Below are 20,110 nucleotides of genomic sequence, written 5' to 3'. Positions count from 1 at the left end.
GCATTTTACATCGGCGCGTGACGTTCAGAAAATATTTTCCCTCAAATGCTTCCGGTGAATTAGCGCTACAATTTACAAAATTACTATTCGAAAACGTTGGTAAAATATAATATTGTCATTCAAAGAATTATAGATTAACATCTCGTGAATGCAACCGCATAGCCAGATTTAAAAATAACTTTACTGGGAAATCACACTTTGCAATAAACGAGGTGCTATGCTCAGAAAAATAGGCTAGGCGATACAGGTTAGCGCCATCTTGGACTCATCTAAAATCAAATATACTATTGTAAATATTCAATTACCTTTGATTATCTTCATCAGAAGGCACTTCCAGGAATCCCAGGTCCACAACAAATGTTGTTTTGTTCGAAAAAGTTAATAATTTATGTCCCAATAGCTCCTTCTTGTTAGCGCGTTCCGAAGGCTACACAAAATGTACGAAGCGCGCGGGAATTGTCGTCACGAATGTGAAATAAAAATGTATTTACGTTCGTTCAAACATGTCAAACATTGTATAACATAAATCTTTAGGGCCTTTTTCAATCAGAACTTCAATAATGTTCAAGGCGGACGATTGCATTGTCTTACAAAATGTTTCGGAATGAAAGAGTACCCAAGGGCACGCGTGTCATAGTAGTAATGGCCCTCCCTCTATGACAAACTTTCCAGGCCTCTCGTTCGGTCAGTTTTTACCGGAGAAGACTCAAACCACTTTGTAAAGACTGTTGGCATCTAGTGGAAGCCTTAGGAAGTGCTAAATGAATCCTAACTCACGGTGTGTTTCATAGGCAAAGGGTTGAAAGTGATTCCACAAATCAGATTTCCACTTCCTGTTAGGATTTGTCTCAGGGTTTTGACTGCCATATGAGTTCTGTTATACTCACAGACACCATTCAAACAGTTTTAGAAACTTCTGAGTGTTTTCTATCCAAATCTACTAATTATATGCATATTCTCGTTTCAGGGTAAGAGTAGTAACCAGTTTAAATCGGTTACATGTTTTATCCGGCCATGAAAATACTGCCCCCTATCCCCAACAAGTTAATAGTCCAATGCTCTAACCACTAGGATACCTGCCACCCCATAAGAGAGGCGCATGGTTATTGTGTGTCTAATGTATGTTTATGTCTATCTAATACCAATTTGTAAGTCGCTCTGGATAAGAGCGTCTGCTAAATGACTTAAATGTAAATGTAAATGTAAACCATTACAGTCAAAGTAGTTCTGATGCTGATGCAAACACTCTCTATAGCTGAAAGAAGCAGGACCTGACTGGGTGAGCAGAGCAGCATCTAGCCCCTCCCTTCCTGGCATGGCCATACCCACAGTGTGGCCCCCAGAGGAATCCCCACAGAGGTACGGTGGGTATTTAACCCAGAGTAGAGAGGTAACCTGACCTATGTGGGTCTGTGTGGCACTGTGCTACCCCATACCTTCTACACATCAGGGGAATGAGGCTCTCTCCGGCTCCTGCTCTGGATCCAAGTCTGGCTGGTAGTCTGGTTCTACTACATCTAGCTGTGGTGGCTGGTGGGCTCGCCTTGCTCTCGTCTGCCTCTGCCTCTGGGCTGGAGTCTGTCAGATGCAGGCTCCAAGGCACCCCTCGTCCTCCAGTGTTCTCCCAGGACGGGGACTTTGTCATCGGGGGTGTTTTCTCCATCCACAACTACATGCACACTATGGATCACAGCTACACCAGCATGCCTGAGCCCCTGCAGTGCACAGGGAGGTCAGTGAGCACAAGAGGGAGCAGGGGACAGGACTGTGGCTGTGTGGGTAGACAGATAAATTGTGTTTTAAAGACAGATAAACAGTGTGTTTAAAGACAGATAAATTGTGTGTTAAAGACAGATAAACAGTGTGTTTAAAGACAGGTAAACAGTGTTTTAAAGACAGATAACCAGTGTTTTAAAGACAGATAAACAGTGTTTTTAAAAATGCAGGCTATCCTACAATGTCCTCAAGTACCGATATCTAAAGTGTAGGCATGTAGAAAGTGTGGAAAATAAGACTAGATATTAAGATGTTTGCCCTGGTATAACCAGATATTCTATAGGCTAGTTTACCATTTAGTCAAGATGTGATCACTCACCTATCTTCTTTTTGCAGTTTGGATTCCCGTGAGTTGCGCTTCTCACGCGCCATGGTCTTCGCAGTTGAGGAGATAAACAACAGTTCAGACCTTCTTCCGGGTGTCACACTTGGTTATCAAGTGCACGACTCGTGCTCCTCGGTCCCCATGGCCGTGAAAGTGGCCTTCCAGCTGGCTAACGGCATGGACCCCATGTTTGATACCGGAGAACAGTGCTCGGGGTCGGCTACAGTGACAGCTATCGTGGGCGAGTCTGGCTCCTCGCCTACCATCAGCATGTTGCGCATCATCGGCCCTTTAGGCATTCCTCAGGTAAACTCCTCTGGAAAGAAATCATTCAGCTTCTTTTAATTTACTGTATTCCTACTGTATATTCTCCTCTCTTTCAGGAATGAGTTCAACTTTTAATTCACTGTATTCCTACTGTATATTCTCCTCTCTTTCAGGAATGTGTTCCACTTTTAATTTACCGTATTCCTACTCTGTATTCTCCTCTCTTTCAGGAATGAGTTCTACTTTTAAGTTACTGTATTCCAACTGTATTCTCCTCTCTTTCAGGAATGAGTTCTACTTTTAAGTTACTGTATTCCAACTGTATTCTCCTCTCTTTCAGGAATGAGTTCTACTTTTAAGTTACTGTATTCCAACTGTATTCTCCTCTCTTTCAGGAATAGACATTTCTGTGTGAAATTTTGTGGAGGAAGTTTGGAGAACTTCCATAGGCATTTGAACATAGACTGAGGACTTTGAGTCTGGAGAACTTCTGTAGGCATTAAAACATGATCTGAGGACTATCTTTCATAGGCTAGGTTGTTATGGGAGACCAGGGATTAGTTTCACACCTTTTACTCATGTATTTCACAGCACCAGTATGTCTAATAAAACCATTTTCAATATGAATAGAATGACCAAGGTCTTGGGTAGAAATGTGTATCCTTTTCATTCTGGCCTAATGAAAAAAAACACATGGGATTATTACTATTAATGTCTCCCTAACACCATAATACATAGCTGAAGAAAGAAAGCAGGAAGTAGCCAATACATTAGAATTGTTAGGGCGACATGATGTTCTTTCTCATGTTTTCGACTCTGTTTTTATCTAGGTGAGTCACTTTTCCACCTGTGCGTGTCTGAGTGATAAGAAACAGTACCCAACCTTCTTCAGAACCATCCCCAGTGACCAGTTCCAGGCTGCCGCTCTGGCCCACCTCGTCAGGCACTTCGGCTGGACCTGGATTGGGGCGGTCCGTTCCGACTCTGACTACGGTAATAACGGGATGGCGGCTTTCCTACAGGCAGCACAAGAGGAAGGCATCTGTGTGGAATATTCTGAAGCCTTCTACCGTACCAACCCACTCAGCAGAGTGCAATGGGTGGCCGACGTGATCCGCAGGTGATCCATGATTACTTGTGAACTTCTCATTCACACAAATGCAAGCAAGACTATATTTATAAAAAATACTATTGTTATTAATTTCTCATTTTTCCCAAAGCTGATCTGTGAGACCAACATGATTTGCATATCTTAAGCATGTCAAAAGTGTTGATTAATACCAATGTTCATGTTCACTTCACTGAGACATTCCAATGAATGGCCGTGCTGCTGCTCCAGTTTCAACTGTTCTGCCTGCGGCTATGGAACCCTGACCTGTTCACCGGACGTGCTTGTTGCACCCTCGACAACTACTATGATTATTATTATTTGACCATGCTGGTCATTTATGAACATTTTAACATTTTAACATCTTGACTATGTTCTGTTATAATATCCACCCTGCACAGCCAGAAGAGGACTGGCCACCCCTCATAGCCTGGTTCCTCTCTAGGTTTCTTCCTAGGTTTTTGGCCTTTCTAGGGAGTTTTTCCTAGGGAGTTTTTCCTAGCCACCGTGCTTCTTTCACATGCTTTGCTTGCTGTTTGGGGTTTTAGGCTGGGTTTCTGTACAGCACTTTGAGAATATCAGCTGATGTACGAAGGGCTATATAAAAATAAATTTGATTTGATTTGATTTGATGACCAGCATATTAAGCATATGATATAATCATGTTCCCCAGCTCCACAGCCCGGGTGGTGGTTGCATTCACAGCCATTGGGGACATGAGGATCCTGCTGAGGGAGATGGACCGCCTGCCCTCTCCGCCCCGCCAGTGGATCGGGAGTGAGACCTGGGTCACTGACCCAGATATGCTGCGTTTCGGACTGTGTGCCGGGGCCATCGGCTTTGCCATCCAACGCTCTGTCATCCCCGGCCTCAGGGACTTCCTCATGGACCTCTCCCCACAAAAGGTGTCCAACTCTCCCCTACTCACTGAGTTCTGGGAGGGAGCCTTTGGCTGTAGGCTGGGGAAAGGTATCTATCTATCTATCTATCTATCTATCTATCTATCTATCTATCTATCTATCTATCTATCTATCTATCTATCTATCTATCTATCTATCTATCTATCTATCTATCTATCTATCTATCTATCTATCTATCTATCTATCTATCTATCTATCTATCTATCTATCTATCTATCTATCTATCTATTTGTATATTTATCAATCTATTTGTATTTCTATCTTTCTGTCTCTCTCTCTCTCTCTCTCTCTCTCTCTGTCTGTCTGTAGGGACCTCCTCTACAGGTGTTGGGGTTGAGGAGAAGGTGTGTGATGGCAGTGAGGATATACAGCAGCTACAGGTCCCCTACACAGATACATCTCAGCTGCGTGTCACTAACATGGTGTATAAAGCTGTTTACGCCATAGCACACGCCATCCACAGCATTGTTTGCGAAGAGAGAGAAAACTCCACTGTGAACTGTGACAAAAGCCTCAATGTGAAGCCAACACAGGTGAATGACAAGTCTGTAGTATAATGTCCTGATAGATATGTTTATTTAGACTACATGTATGAAGGCCATTACGGCTGGTTTTGAAGTAACACATCTGATAAATATATGAGTTAAATGAATGTTCTGTTTCACTCTCTCCCTCACTCCATCTCTCTCTTCCTCTCTCCATCTATCTCTCCATAACTCTTATCCTCACTCCATCTATCTCATCCCCTCTCACCATCTCTCTTCTCTTCTCTCCATCTCTCTTCCCCTCTCTCTCTCTCTCCCTTGCCCTTCCAAACCCCAGGTCCTGGAGAGATTGAGGAGGGTGAACTTCTCTCGTAATGGGTACCAGGTGTCTTTCGATGCCAACGGGGACCCAGTGGCCACCTATGAGCTGGTCAACTGGCAGATAGGGGAGAGTGGGAAGATGGAGTTTGTGACAGTGGGGCGCTATGATGCGTCCCTGCCTCTTGACCAGAGGCTTGACATGGAGAGGGAAATCACCTGGGTAAAGAACAGTACACAAGTACCTGTGTCAGTGTGCAGTGAGAGCTGTCCCCCAGGCACTCGTAAGGCTATACAGAAAGGAAAGCCTGTATGCTGTTATGACTGTATCCAATGTGCAGAGGGAGAGATCAGTAATAACACAGGTAGGCCAATAGGAATAGTTGGCATAAAATGTGTAGTATTTCTATCATGGTTAACTAAGTAGTGGTATATTCATATTACCAGCACTACAAAGGTAGTGTCTTTCAATCATGTTCCTGTTCTTATTATCTCATGTAAGCTGCACATTAATTCAACATTCTTTATAGTAAACTGCCAAAGTGCAGCATTGTGGGACATGTATTTATAAATAAATAAAACCTGAATGTATTATTATTAACATTTGATGCCTTTTGTTTTGTCCTGGTCAGATTCTTCAGACTGTCTGATCTGTCCCGAGGAGTACTGGCCCAACGCTGAGAGAGACCGCTGTATCCTTAAGCCTGTGGAGTTCCTGTCCTTCCACGAGGTCCTCGGAATCATCCTGACCGCCTGCTCTGTGGGCGGGGCTTGTCTGGCCATCGCCACGGCAACCGTCTTCTACCGCCACCGAACTTCGGCCATCGTCAGGGCAAACAACTCTGAGCTGAGCTTCCTGCTGCTCTTCTCCTTGACTCTGTGTTTTCTGTGTTCTCTTACTTTCATTGGCCGGCCCTCTGAGTGGTCCTGTATGCTGCGCCACACAGCGTTTGGGATCACCTTCGTCCTCTGCATCTCTTGTGTTCTGGGGAAAACAATAGTGGTGTTGATGGCCTTCAGGGCTACACTTCCAGGCAGTAATGCCATGAAATGGTTTGGGCTTCCACAGCAGAGATTGACTGTAGTGTTCTTCACGTTTGTCCAGGCTTTGATATGCACTCTGTGGTTGGCCCTGTCTCCTCCCTTCCCCATTAAAAACCTCACTACCTACAAGGAAAAGATCATTCTAGAGTGTGATGTGGGTTCAGCTATTGGTTTCTGGGCTGTGTTGGGATATATAGGACTCCTGTCTCTCTTGTGCTTTGTGCTGGCTTTTCTGGCTCGGAAGCTGCCTGATAACTTCAATGAGGCCAAATTCATCACCTTCAGCATGCTCATATTCTGTGCAGTCTGGATCACCTTTATCCCAGCTTATGTCAGCTCTCCTGGGAAGTTCACTGTAGCTGTGGAGATATTTGCCATCATCACCTCTAGCTTTTGGTTGTTCTTTGTATTATTTGTTCCTAAATGCTTTATTATTCTGTTCAGGCCGGAGAAGAACACCAAGAAACACCTTATGGAGAAGACATCCAATGATGTACATTATTATGAAATATTGAGGGGAACAAACATTGTAACATTCAGTTATATGGTTTATTATACAGTTAGGTAGGACTACTCTGACAGAGATGACCAACAATTTAGCAGGTAATTATTGGTAACATTGTAACTAGTAACATGTAGCAGGGTCACTTTAGATATTCCAATGTTTTGAGAGGTTTTCAAATCTAGAGTGTTAAAATCTAATGACCTGCTAAATGATGTGATTAGCAGTAGCCTACAGAGTGGAACCACTTCCACGTTGTTGGAGAAAAGCTTTATTCCTATGTGAATTGATATAACATTGAAGTGCATGTGTTCAATTGCTATTCGAATTCATTATAGTATGTACTATAATAATATAATTTAATAAACATTTTCAGATATATTGGTGTCTTGTCAATGATTGCTTGGCCTGTCAATCCACATTTGTTAGATACCTTGTTTTTTATAATCATTGCATTTTATTAATTACAGATCACAAATTAACCAACCTTTTCACATTATTGCAAACACTTGACCAGTGATGGTCAGTCTTCTCATGCTTACATCACCTACTAGAGCAGTTAATTAAGACACACACTGTTCAAGAAGCCATATAGTTTCTAGTGCAATGTAGAGTACTTCAATTTCTATTTATTTAACAAGTCATTTAAGACCAATTTCTTATTTACAATCACAGACCACCCCAGCCAAACCCTAACACGGACGACGCTGGGCCAATTGTGCGTCGCCCTACGGGCCTCCCAATCACGGCCGGTTGTGATGCAGCCCGGAATCGAGCCAGGGTCTGTAGTGACACCTCTAGCACTGATATGCAGGGCCTTAGACCGCTGCACCACTCTGGAGCACAGGTACTGTAGTGGGCAGCAACCATTATGAGCTGTGGTTATGAGTAACACTTAACACTAAGTTGTTCTTTACTTGTAGGACCAGTCAAAAGTTAGAACACAGCTACTCATTCAAGGGGTTTTCTTTATTTTTATTATTTTCTACACTGTATAATAATAGTGATGTCAAATCTATGAAATAACACATATGCATTCATGTAGTAATCAAAAAAGTGTTAAACAAATCCAAAACTAATTTATATTTTAGATTCTTCAAAGTAGCTTGCCTTGATGACAGCTTTGCACACTCTTGGCATTCTCTCATCTTGCTTCACTTGGAATGCTTTTCCTACAGTCTTGAAGTAGTTCCCACATATGCTGAGCACTTGTTGGCTGCTGGAGGTGTGTTGGGTCATTGTCCTGTTGAAAAACGAATGATAGTCCCACTAAGCGCAAACCACATGGGATGGCGTATCGTTGCAGAATGCTGTGGTTGTCATGCTGGTTAAGTGTGCCTTGAATTCAAAATAAATCACAGACCGTGTCACCAGCAAAGCACCCCCACATCATCACACCTCCTCCTTCATGCTTCACGGTGGGAACCACACATACGGAGATCATCCGCTCACCTACTCTGCGTCTCACAAAGACATGGCGGTTGGAACCAAAAATCTCATACTTGGACTTATCAAACCAAAGGACATATTTCCACCATTCTAATGTCCATTGCTCATATTTCTTGGACAAAAAATGTCTCTTCTTATTATTGGTGTCCTTAATAACCTGTTAGGGCTAGGGAGCAGTATTGACACGGCTGGATAAAAAACATACCCGATTTAATCTGGTTACCACTCCTACCCAGTAACTAGAATATGCATATACTTATTACATATGGATAGAAAACACCCTAAAGTTTCTAAAACTGTTTGAATGGTGTCTGTGAGTATAACAGAACTCAAATGGCAGGTCAAAACCTGAGAGATTCCTTTACAGGAAGTGGCCTGTCTGACCATTTCTTGAACTTCTTTTCCATCTCTATATTTTACTAAGGATCTCTGCTCTAACGTGACACTTCCTACGTCGTCCATAGGCGCTCAGAGCCCGGGAAAAAACAGAATGTCGTCATTCCAGCCCCAGGCTGAAACACATTATCGCCTTTCTCAAGTGGCCGATCAAGGGACACTGGGCTTATGCGCGTGACCCGACCGCCCCCGCCTTTGTGATTTTTTCCTCTGTTTGCCGAAAAGGAGATTCCCTGTCGGAATATTATCGCTTTTCTACGAGAAAAATGGCGTAAAAATTGATTTTAAACAGCGGTTGACATGCTTCGAAGTACGGTAATGGAATATTTAGAATTTTATTGTCACGAATTGCGCCATGCGCGCGACACTTCTTTACCATTTCGGATAGTGTCTGGAACGCACGAAGAAAACGCCGCTATTCGGATATAACGATGGATTATTTTGGACCAAACCAACATTTGTTATTGAAGTAGAAGTCCTGGGAGTGCATTCTGACGAAGACAACAAAAGGTAATCAAACTTTTATAATAGTAAATATGATTATGGTGAGTGCTAAACTTGCCGGGTGTCTAAATAGCGAGCCCGTGATGCCTGGGCTATGTACTTAGAATATTGCAAAATGTGCTTTCACCAAAAAGCTATTTTAAAATCGGACATATCGAGTGCATAGAGGAGGTCTGTATCTATAATTCTTAAAATAATTGTTATGCTTTTTGTGAACGTTTATCGTGAGTAATTTAGTAAAATGTTAGCGAATTCCCCGGAAGTTTGCTAGTTCTGAACGTCACATGCTAATGTAAAAAGCTGGTTTTTGATATAAATATGAACTTGATTGAACAAAACATGCATGTATTGTATAACATAATGTCCTAGGGTTGTCATCTGATGAAGATCATCAAAGGTGAGTGCTGCATTTAGCTGTCTTCTGGGTTTTGGTGACATTATATGCTGGCTTGAAAAATGGGTGTCTGATTATTTCTGGCTTGGTACTCTGCTGACATAATCTAATGTTTTGCTTTCGTTGTAAAGCCTTTTTGAAATCGGACAGTGTGGTTAGATTAACGAGAGTCTTGTCTTTAAATAGCTGTAAAATAGTCATATGTTTGAGAAATTGAAGTAATAGGATTTTTAAGGTTTTGAAAATCGCGCCACAGGCTGCAAGTGGCTGTTACGTAGGTGGGACGCAAGCGTCCCACCTAGCCCATAGAGGTTTTAAGTAGTGGTTCCTTTGCAGAAAATGAATTCCCCAAATGAACTTTTAACAAGGCATAACTTTTAATTGAAATGCATTCCAGATGACTACCTCATGAAGCTGGTTGAGAGAATGCCAGAGTGTGCCACACTGTCATCAAGGCAAAGGGTGGCTACTTTGAAGAATCACAAATGTAAAATATATTTAGATTTGTTTAACACGTTTTTGGTTACTACATGATTCTATATGTGTTATTTCATAGTTTTGATGTCTTCACTATTATTCTACAATGTAGAAAATAGTAAAAAATTAAGAAAAACCCTTGAATGAGAAGGTGTGTCCAAACTTGTGACTGGTACTGAATGTAATAACTTTAAATCTCAACTTTGATCATTTCTGTTTTCCCTGTTCCCTGTCATCCCTTTCTTAGTGTTTTCTTAGTGTTCCTCTCTGGTCTTAGTAAGATGATGTAACATTTAGGGGCAAAGATGCACAGCAGCAGTCCAAAACTAGAGGCTAAGATGGCGAATATCTCCACAGCTACAGTGTACTTCCCAGGAGAGCTGACGTAGGCAGGGACGAAGGAGATCCACACGGCACAGAAGATCAGCATGCTGAAGGTGATGAGCTTGGCCTCGTTGAAAGTGTCAGGGAGTTTGCGTCCCAGGAAGGCTAGGAGGAGACAGAGAGAGGCCAGCAAGCCGATGTAGCCCAGCACCAAATAAAACCCTGGGGGCCAGGGCTCCTTACACTCCAGCACTACCATGCCAGTAAGACCCTGGTACGAAGAGTTCCTGAACGGGATGGAAGGAGCCATGGAGAGCCAGCCAGCACAGAGACACACCTAGGGGAAGGAGTGGAACAACAAGCATCATGTGTCCGGCCAACATGACAAACATCAAAAGGTTATTTAGTAGGACTACTGTTTAATGAGTTCAACAGGTTCTACCTGAGGTGCGGTGGAGCAGAGAATCAGTGTCCTCTGCTGGCAAGGTCCGAACAGTTTCATCAGGGCACTGGAGCCTGGTACAGTGGCCCTGAAGGCCAGCAGCACTACGATGGTCTTGACCAGGAGGCAGGAGAGGCAGAGCACGAAGCTAACCCCAAACGCTGCCTGGCGGAACCCGCACGACCACGCAGAGGGACGCCCAATGAACAGCAGAGAGCACAAGAAGCAAAGCTTGAGTGACAGGAGAAGCAGGAAGCTCAGCTCTGAGTTGTTGGCCTTGACAACGGGCGTGGCCCGGAAACGGTGGAAGATGGCTGTGACGGTGGTTGTCGAGACAACACCCAGCAGGGAGAATGACACCAGGATGATGCCCATGGTGTCATAGAAGGACAGGAAGTCTTCTATCCCAGCGACGCACTTCACCCTGTCTCTGTCTGACCAGTAGAACTCAGGACATCTAGTGCAGTCTATGGAACCTGCATGGGAGGACACGATGCGCACACACATTGGTCTATATGAAACAATATAGAAATAAGAGCAGGACTTTCAAATTGTGGTGCGTTGTGTCACCGTGTGTGTACCTGTCTGGTTGCTGATCTCTCCAGCTGCACAGGGCAGGCAGTCGAAGCAGCAGGGAGGCTCTCCTGGACGACGGGCTTGTCTGCTGCCAGGAAGGCAGGGGGCACTGCACAGAGACACTGGCACCTGGGGAGAGATACAGGGCACAGTCACACACATAGGCCTTCAACTGTGCCTCTTAAATACTGCATAGGGGAGAACACTCTGAACCCACACAAAGGCCCCTCATTTACTTTAGTTCTAGTTAAGTCTTATTTGAGGAAAGTAGCATGTTTTAGTTTAAATGGAAACTACCCCATTCCACACCTCAGCTTCTAGTACAACCCACCTGTGATTGCCCTCCTATCCACACGATGGCGCTCTCGTCAATCTGCAATTGTTGGCTGAGGGGGGCAGAGCCGTCATAGCTTCCCACCTTCTGGAACTTGATATCTCCACTGCTGACCTTCTGCCAGTTAATAATGTCATAGAGGGGAACTGGCTCCCCATTGGCATCAAAATGCACCTTCTCCCCAAACTGATTGGTGAAATTCACCCTCTTCAGGTGGTGTAAGAGCTGGAGGAAACCAGATTGTGAGGGGATGAGATCATGTCGTTAAAACCATGTAACGTAAAAGGATTATTAAATATTACAGGAAATACATTAATAAATAATCATACTTACTTACCCTCACACACACACACACACACACACACACACACACACACACACACACCATACCTGTCTGGGTGTAAAATATGTGCTGGTGTTACACTTCTCCTGAGCTTGTCTGTGTCCAGTAGAGCCACACTGTAGCAGCTGGTGCAGTGCGTGGGCTATAGCATACACTGCCTTATACACGTTATAGGAGATCCTGACCCGAGACACATCAGAGTAGCTGCTCTTTGTGTCCCTCAGATCTTCTGAACCAGTACATATAGCAGTCAGCCCAGAACCCTTTGAGCCGCTGCCCGCCCCAAAATCCAACTTGCAGCCAAACAGTTCCTCCCAGAACATATTGATGAACTCAGACCCCGGTGTGGGTGAGGGCCTGACCTTCAGCAGGAAGTCCCCCAGGCCAGGGATACTGACTCCTGGGAAGGAGAAGCCCAGGGTGCCCTGTAGCAGTGGGTGGAACTGAGGGGAGGTGAGCAGGCTGGCCGTAACCCAGGCCTCACTGGCCACCCACTGGAACCCTGTAACGTTCCTCACTGCCAGCTGAGGATGAGGAATTAAACAGTTGGTATTGTATGTTGCTTATCCACGTTCTCAAAGAGTTTCTACATAGTTTTATTTAGCACAATAAAACTAGAAGAAAGGAAGATAAATAAATCAAAATGAAGTAAATACTTGACAGAATATTTTATAGAGGAAAACTCACCTCAGAGAGAAACTCCAGCAGCTGGCCCTCTGTAGCGAAGGCTACCACCACGCGAGCCCTGGAGCTCTGCAGGGTGTCCGCCATGGCACGTAGCCCAGCTGGGGAGGGCGAATTGGGGATGGTGAGGTGGAACGCCAGGCAGCCTCCCTGGTCCTTCAGCTGCTTGGTAAAGGCCTGGATGCCATAGCGACTGTAGTCGTCCGAGGTGCCCAGGATGCCAACCCAGCGCCAGCCGAAGTGGCTCACCAACTGGACTAAACCCCGAATCTAGGATGAGATAAAGAAGTGAAGGATTAGACTGAGAGCATGGCATAAGATAAATTATGGGGCACATTTTCATAGCAGCAAAAGCAATGTTTTGAGAGAAACATTTACCATAAACCTCATTGTAATCTGGCACTGTGGTTAAATTTGATATTCTTTATTTAGCAATTTGCATTATAAGGAGGTGATTATTTAACTGGAGTTTAGTAAACTGAGCAATACATGAAGACATAAAAGTCCACTTAAAGACATTGCTTTTGCACTACTTATGTCTAAAACTTTCTCATCTTCCTTCACACCTGGAACAGGTCACTGGGCACAGTCCGCAGGAACGAGGGGTAGGAGAGTTTATCTGTCAGACAGGCACAGGTCGCAAAGTAGCTCACCTGTGGAGAGAACAATATATCATACATGTTAAACAATCTATATCTGTCTCTGTCTCTGTCTCTGTCTCTCTCTCACCAGTGGGATGTTGAAGGGGCCCAGGGTGTGAGCCACAGCCCCTGTAGGGGTAGAGGAGGCTAGACCGACGACAGCAGTTACAGGGGCTCCAGCCAGGCACCCAGGCATCCTCTCCTCCACCCCCTTCTCTATGTTCTCCTCAGTCCTCTTCCCAGTGACCACGGAGAGCGCCCCTCTCAGGCTGGTGTGGACGTGGTCACAGCTGTCCAGGATTCTGTAGCCCAGCCTCACACCTGGCAGTAAGGTTGAGTTACAGTTAATCTCATCCACCGCAAACACCATGGTCATCATCCAACGGAAGGCTCTGTGGTCGAAACTACACAGAGAGGCAGGCAGAGAGACAGACAGAGAGAGACAGACAGGGAGAGGGAGACAGAGAGGGAGACAAAGAGGGAGGCAGAGAGAAAGAGAGAGAGAGAGATACAGAGATGGAGACGGAGAGGGAGAATGAGAGGGAGACAGAGACAGAGAGAGAGGCAGAGAGCGAGGCAGAGAGAGAGGCAGAGAGCGAGACAGAAAGGGAGAGAGAGAGGGAGACAGAGAGGGAGACAGAGAGGGAGACAGAGTGAGAGAGGTAAAGAACACCAGGAAGACTGTATGAAAATATATTCATTCCGTGCTCTTGGCTAGTTAAAAAACGTTCTCAACAGGAGAAAAGAACATCCCGTGGTAATAATCTTCTACTGTTTCAAGCAGTACCATATGTTCCCTCACCCGTTGCACTGTGTGTGTTGAGGCTTCGTCCTGTAGCTGTGCTCTGGCTCTAGGGCCAGGTAGTGGAGAGGGAACAGACCCCCTATCACTACATCCCCCTCAGACTGCAGCACAGGCAGCTCACTGTCAACCAGACTCACACACCCTAGCCCCAGATCGGCCCCAACCCTGAACCCAGCCCCAGCCCCAACCCTGGATTCGGACCCACCAGCTGTAGCCAGAGAGGTGGGGTAGAGCACCAGGAGGCTGAGCAGAACCCACAGATGTGTTCTGTTGGCTGTCTGACGCAGTGTCAGGACCCAGAAGATACATATCCTGCTAGGTGTCTGTGGAGGTGCCCGCCGCAGTGTCCGCTGTTGCTCCATGCAGATGGGAGATGAAACAGATGATGAAAAAGGGGATATCCCAAAGACTGTTACCGCAATGTGGACAAAGCCAAGGACAACTTACCTGGCTGGCATGTAGACTGAGAGTGGGTGAGAGAGTGATAATATATATAGTTTATGCTAGAAAGGAGGGCTCCCTGTGATATGTGTCAGATAGGTAGACGACCCGCCTTATGAAGGTAATCACATCTGCTTCACTAGTTAAATCAGATGATTGACAGCAGGCGAGGCCAATCAGTGGGACCCACACAGAACCATAGAGCAGTGCTTGATGACTATCACACTCCAATAGAAGCCCTCATTGTCATGACACAAAATGCTGAACTGCAGGAAAGTACCTAGTCAAGTAATATCAAAGTGCACTAAACAGGTAAGAAGATACCGATTCACATGAATATAATTTAACACTCTCCTGTTGTTACTATTTCTACATTCTGTAAATGTACATTGTACAATGAAATGACAGTAATCTCTCTGTAGTGAGATAGAGAGGGAGAGTTACAGAGAGTCCGTGTTGTGAAAGGCAGACTGCGTAGACAGACTGAGTGCTGTCAGGGGAAATGGCATTCAGCAGCGTTGCTTCCACTAGATATCAGAGAGACTGGAGAATCAGTGGAAAACACACACATGGGGGTGAGCACACACACACGTGTGTTTCTGTGTGTGTGTCCACAGAGAAGCTCAGTTGAGATGTGTGAGGCTTTGTGCCCAGATATGTTCCCTGCAGGTGCAGATATAGGATGGAGAGTGAGAGGGAGAGGGACAGTGAGAGGAAGAGGAAGAGATAGAGGGAGAGGGACAGTAAGAGGGACAGGGAGAGGGACAGGGAGAGGGAGAGGAGAGGGAGAGTAAGAGGAAGAGGGAGAGGGACAAGGAGAGGGACAGGAAGAGGGAGAGGAAGAGGGAGAGGGACAGTAAGAGGGAGAGGAAGAGGAAGATGAAGAGGGACAGGTACAGTGAGAGGGAGAGGGAGAAGGAGAGGGAGAGGGAGAGGGTGCGGGACAGGGACAGTGAGAGGGACAGGAAGAGGGAGAGGAAGAGGGAGAGGGACAGTAAGAGGGACAGAAAGAGGGAGAGGGAGAAAAACAACTTTGACTGACACCTACAGGACACATGGTGAAATAGCTTGGAGGTCTTCAATATTTATGTCTCTGACACTCTCATGTCTCATCACCAACCTGCAACCTCTGACCCCTTGCCATCCCTCCCCTACCACCTTGTGCCACCCCTGCCACATGTCAAACATTTACATTAACCTACAGTTTCACAGAGGTTGACATACCACTATAAAACAGAGGTAGAGAGAGAGAGAGAGAGAGAGAGAGAGAGAGAGAGAGAGAGAGAGAGAGAGAGAGAGAGAGAGAGAGAGAGAGAGAGAGAGAGAGGCCCCAGAACAGCAACACAATTAGACCCAACCAAATCATGAGAAAACAAAAAGATAATTACTTGACACATTGGAAAGAATTAACAAAAAAAGCTGAGCAAACTAGAATGCTATTTGGCCCTAAACAGAGGGTACACAGTGGCAGAATACCTGACCGCTGTGACTGACCAAAACTTAAGGAAAGCTTTGACTATCTACCGACTCAGTGAGCATAGCCTTGCTATTGAGAAAGGCCGCCGATGGCAGACCTAGCTTTAAAGAGAAGACAGGCTATGTGCACACTGCCCACAAAATGAGGTGGAAACTGAGTTGCACTTCCTAACCTCCTGCCAAATGTATGACCATGTTAGAGACAAATATTTCCCTCAGATTACACAGACCCACATATAATTTGAAAACAAATCACATATTGATAAACTCCCATATCTAGTAAGTGAAATACCAAATACTGTGTGCAATCATAGCAGCAAGATTTGTGACCTGTTGACACAAGAAAAGGGCAACCAGTGAAGAACAAACACCATTGTAAATACAACCCATATTTATGTTTATTTATTTTCCCTTTTGTACTGTTTACATATGGTTAAAACACTGTATATAGCCATAATATGACATTTGAAATGTCTCTATTCCTTACTGTTAATTTTCAGATTTTATTTCATTTTTGTTTCTTGTATATTCATCTTGCTTTGGCAATGTAAACATATTTCCCATGCCAATAAAGCCCTTTGAATTGAATTGAATTGAGAGAGGGAGAGACGAAGGACAGCCATAATGGTCTAGATATATATATTTAAAGGCCCATTCACAACAACTCCACAGAGCTGCATAGGATTGTGGGTTGAGATCAAGCAGTCCTCTGCTCTGGTGGTGGTGGTTCTCCAATGAGGCCTACCTGCTCCCTTTGGTGGACAGAATGAAGCAGTGAAATAAATTGTTAGAATGAGGTGGTTCTCCAACGAGGCCTACCTGCTCCCTCTGGTGGACAGAATGAAGCAGAGAAATAAATTGTTAGAATGAGGTGGTTCTCCAACGAGGCCTACCTGCTCCCTCTGGTGGACGGAATGAAGCGGAGAAATAAATTATTAGAATGAGGTGGTTCTCCAACAAGGCCTACCTGCTCCCTCTGGTGGACAGAATGAAGCAGAGAAATAAATCGTTAGAATGAGGTGGTTCTCCAACGAGGCCTACCTGCTCCCTCTGGTGGACGGAATGAAGCGGAGAAATAAATCATTAGAATGAGGTGGTTCTCCAACGAGGCCTACCTGCTCCCTTTGGTGGACAGAATGAAGCAGTGAAATAAATTGTTAGAATGAGGTGGTTCTCCAACGAGGCCTACCTGCTCCCTCTGGTGGACAGAATGAAGCAGTGAAATAAATCATTAGAATGAGGTGGTTCTCCAACAAGGCCTACCTGCTCCCTCTGGTGGACAGAATGAAGCAGAGAAATAAATTGTTAGAATGAGGTGGTTCTCCAACGAGGCCTACCTGCTCCCTCTGGTGGACGGAATGAAGCGGAGAAATAAATTATTAGAATGAGGTGGTTCTCCAACAAGGCCTACCTGCTCCCTCTGGTGGACAGAATGAAGCAGAGAAATAAATCGTTAGAATGAGGTGGTTCTCCAACGAGGCCTACCTGCTCCCTCTGGTGGACGGAATGAAGCGGAGAAATAAATCATTAGAATGAGGTGGTTCTCCAACGAGGCCTACCTGCTCCCTCTGGTGGACAGAATGAAGCAGTGAAATAAATTGTTAGAATGAGGTGGTTCTCCAACGAGGCCTACCTGCTCCCTCTGGTGGACGGAATGAAGCGGAGAAATAAATCATTAGAATGAGGTGGTTCTCCAACGAGTTCTACCTGCTCCCTCTGGTGGACAGAATGAAGCAGTGAAATAAATTGTTAGAATGAGGTGGTTCTCCAACGAGGCCTACCTGCTCCCTCTGGTGGACGGAATGAAGCGGAGAAATAAATCATTAGAATGAGCTGGTTCTCCAACGAGGCCTACCTGCTCCCTCTGGTGGACAGAATGAAGCAGTGAAATAAATCGTTAGAATGAGGTGGTTCTCCAACGAGGTCTACCTGCTCCCTCTGGTGGACAGAATGAAGCAGTGAAATAAATCGTTAGAATGAGGTGGTTCTCCAACGAGGCCTACCTGCTCCCTCTGGTGGACGGAATGAAGCGGAGAAATAAATCATTAGAATGAGGTGGTTCTCCAATGAGGCCTACCTGCTCCCTCTGGTGGACAGAATGAAGCAGTGAAATAAATCGTTAGAATGAGGTGGTTCTCCAACGAGGCCTACCTGCTCCCTCTGGTGGACAGAATGAAACAGTGAAATAAATCGTTAGAATGGGATGGTTCTCCAACGAGGCCTACCTGCTCCCTCTGGTGGACGGAATGAAGCGGAGAAATAAATCGTTAGAATGAGGTGGTTCTCCAACGAGGCCTACCTGCTCCCTCTGGTGGACAGAATGAAACAGTGAAATAAATCGTTAGAATGGGATGGTTCTCCAACGAGGCCTACCTGCTCCCTCTGGTGGACAGAATGAAGCAGAGAAATAAATCGTTAGAATGAGGTGGTTCTCCAACGAGGCCTACCTGCTCCCTCTGGTGGACAGAATGAAACAGTGAAATAAATCGTTAGAATGGGATGGTTCTCCAACGAGGCCTACCTGCTCCCTCTGGTGGACAGAATGAAGCAGTGAAATAAATCGTTAGAATGAGGTGGTTCTCCAACGAGGCCTACCTTTATTTATTTATTATAAATGTATCCATTATAAATGTATCCATAAAGTATCAGCAAATACATTATATAGCCATAATTACAGCCATAATAGCAATTGAAGCTTATTTACCTATCTCACATAAATAAGCTAAATACATAATGCATAAAAGAGTTGTAAAATATTACATTGTGGCATTCTTGATGGCAAGATTATAAATTATAAAACACATTTTACAAGGTGGTGATGCAGAATGTGGATCGCCAGTGAAGCCTGGACCTCCTCCAGAATGTGACGGGTCTCCAGTGGATCGTCAATGAAGCCTGGCCCTCCTCCAGAATGTGACAAGTCTCCAGTGGATCGCCAGTGAAGCCTGGCCCTCCTCCAGAATGTGACGGATCTTCAGTGGATCGTCAATGAAGCCTGGCCCTCCTCCAGAATGTGACGGGTCTCCAGTGGATCGTCAATGAAGTCTGGCCCTCATCCAGAATGTGATGGGTCTTCAGTGGATCGTCAATGAAGCTTGGCCCTCCTCCGGAATGTGACGGGTCTCCAGTGGATCGCCAGTGAAGCCTGGACCGCCTTCAGAATGTGATGGGTCTCCAGTGGATCACCAGTGAAGCCTGGACCTCCTCCAGATGAAGCATGGACCTCCTCCAGAATGGAATGGATCACCAGCGGATCGCCAGTGAAGCCTGGGAGTCCTCCTCTGTGTTTAACAACCCCCGTCTCATAGCCTGCCTAGGGGAGTATCCTGGGTATCGCTATCCGTTGTGGAGAAAGACCCGGCCTCAGTGACTATCTGCTTAGCATCCGCCCCACAACCAACCTGCCAATATCCCAGTAAACAGCATGGTGAGGTATTTTTTTTTTGGTCTTTTACCCCATTATAACGATTTATTTCACTGCTTCACTACTTTACCTACCATCATTTAAAAGGGTATTTTTCTCTTTTGAAATACCTACTTGCCTATTATAAATCCCTCCCCCCCAAAAATTGTATTCCTCTATGACACTTTCCTCTCTGTTCTGGTAAGGTGAGACAGCTCTTGGAGGCTGTGTTTGGGAGCGGGCTGGGGCCCCCGGCGGGGTGGGTGGAGGCTGGGGGTGATATGTGTACAGGAGAACCTGAGGGATGTGGAGGCCCGCTATGTGCACGTGTCTGAGCTCAGGCCAGACTATGAGGGACTGTCGCACTGGTCCATGGCCTGCATGGCCTTCTGCAGAGAGGACCTTTCAGTGGTGGGATATATTCACACACACACACACACACACACACACACACACACACACACACACACACACACACACACACACACCACACACACACACACACACACACACACACACACACACATATATATATATACAGTGGCTTGCGAATGTATTCACCCCCTTGGCATTTTTCCTATTTTGTTGCCTTACAACCTGGAATTAAAATGGATTTTTTGGGGGGGTTTTATCATTTGATTTACAAAATATGCCTACCACTTTGAAGATGCAAAAT

At 45.2% G+C, this 20,110-nt stretch overlaps 2 protein-coding genes across 2 annotated transcripts; one reads left to right on the top strand and one right to left on the bottom strand.

Moving 5' to 3' along the window:
- Positions 1–1,658: 1,658 nt before the first annotated feature.
- On the top strand, positions 1,659–6,975 carry LOC106591565 (extracellular calcium-sensing receptor). Its single transcript, XM_014182781.3, has 8 exons — positions 1,659–1,732; positions 2,113–2,407; positions 3,199–3,488; positions 4,150–4,445; positions 4,721–4,929; positions 5,219–5,564; positions 5,832–6,736; positions 6,970–6,975. Exons 1-8 carry the CDS (start codon positions 1,674–1,676, stop codon positions 6,973–6,975), a joined length of 2,406 nt encoding a protein of 801 aa, XP_014038256.2. The 5' UTR covers positions 1,659–1,673.
- A 3,222-nt stretch (positions 6,976–10,197) lies between these two features.
- olfcu1 (olfactory receptor C family, u1) lies at positions 10,198–15,338 on the bottom strand (the record flags this gene model as incomplete). Its single annotated transcript, XM_014215346.1, has 10 exons — positions 10,198–10,626; positions 10,732–11,207; positions 11,313–11,436; positions 11,639–11,866; positions 12,032–12,508; positions 12,672–12,938; positions 13,235–13,321; positions 13,398–13,713; positions 14,112–14,392; positions 15,291–15,338. Coding segments are annotated over 10 exons (2,733 nt in total), but the record flags the coding sequence as incomplete, so codon positions are not given.
- Positions 15,339–20,110: the final 4,772 nt, after the last annotated feature.

This window comes from Salmo salar, chromosome 09 (genome assembly GCF_965601325.2).
Source record: "Salmo salar chromosome 09, fSalSal1, whole genome shotgun sequence".
In the NCBI taxonomy this organism is placed as follows: Eukaryota; Metazoa; Chordata; class Actinopteri; order Salmoniformes; family Salmonidae; genus Salmo; species Salmo salar.
This window is presented reverse-complemented; position numbering and strand designations above follow the sequence as displayed.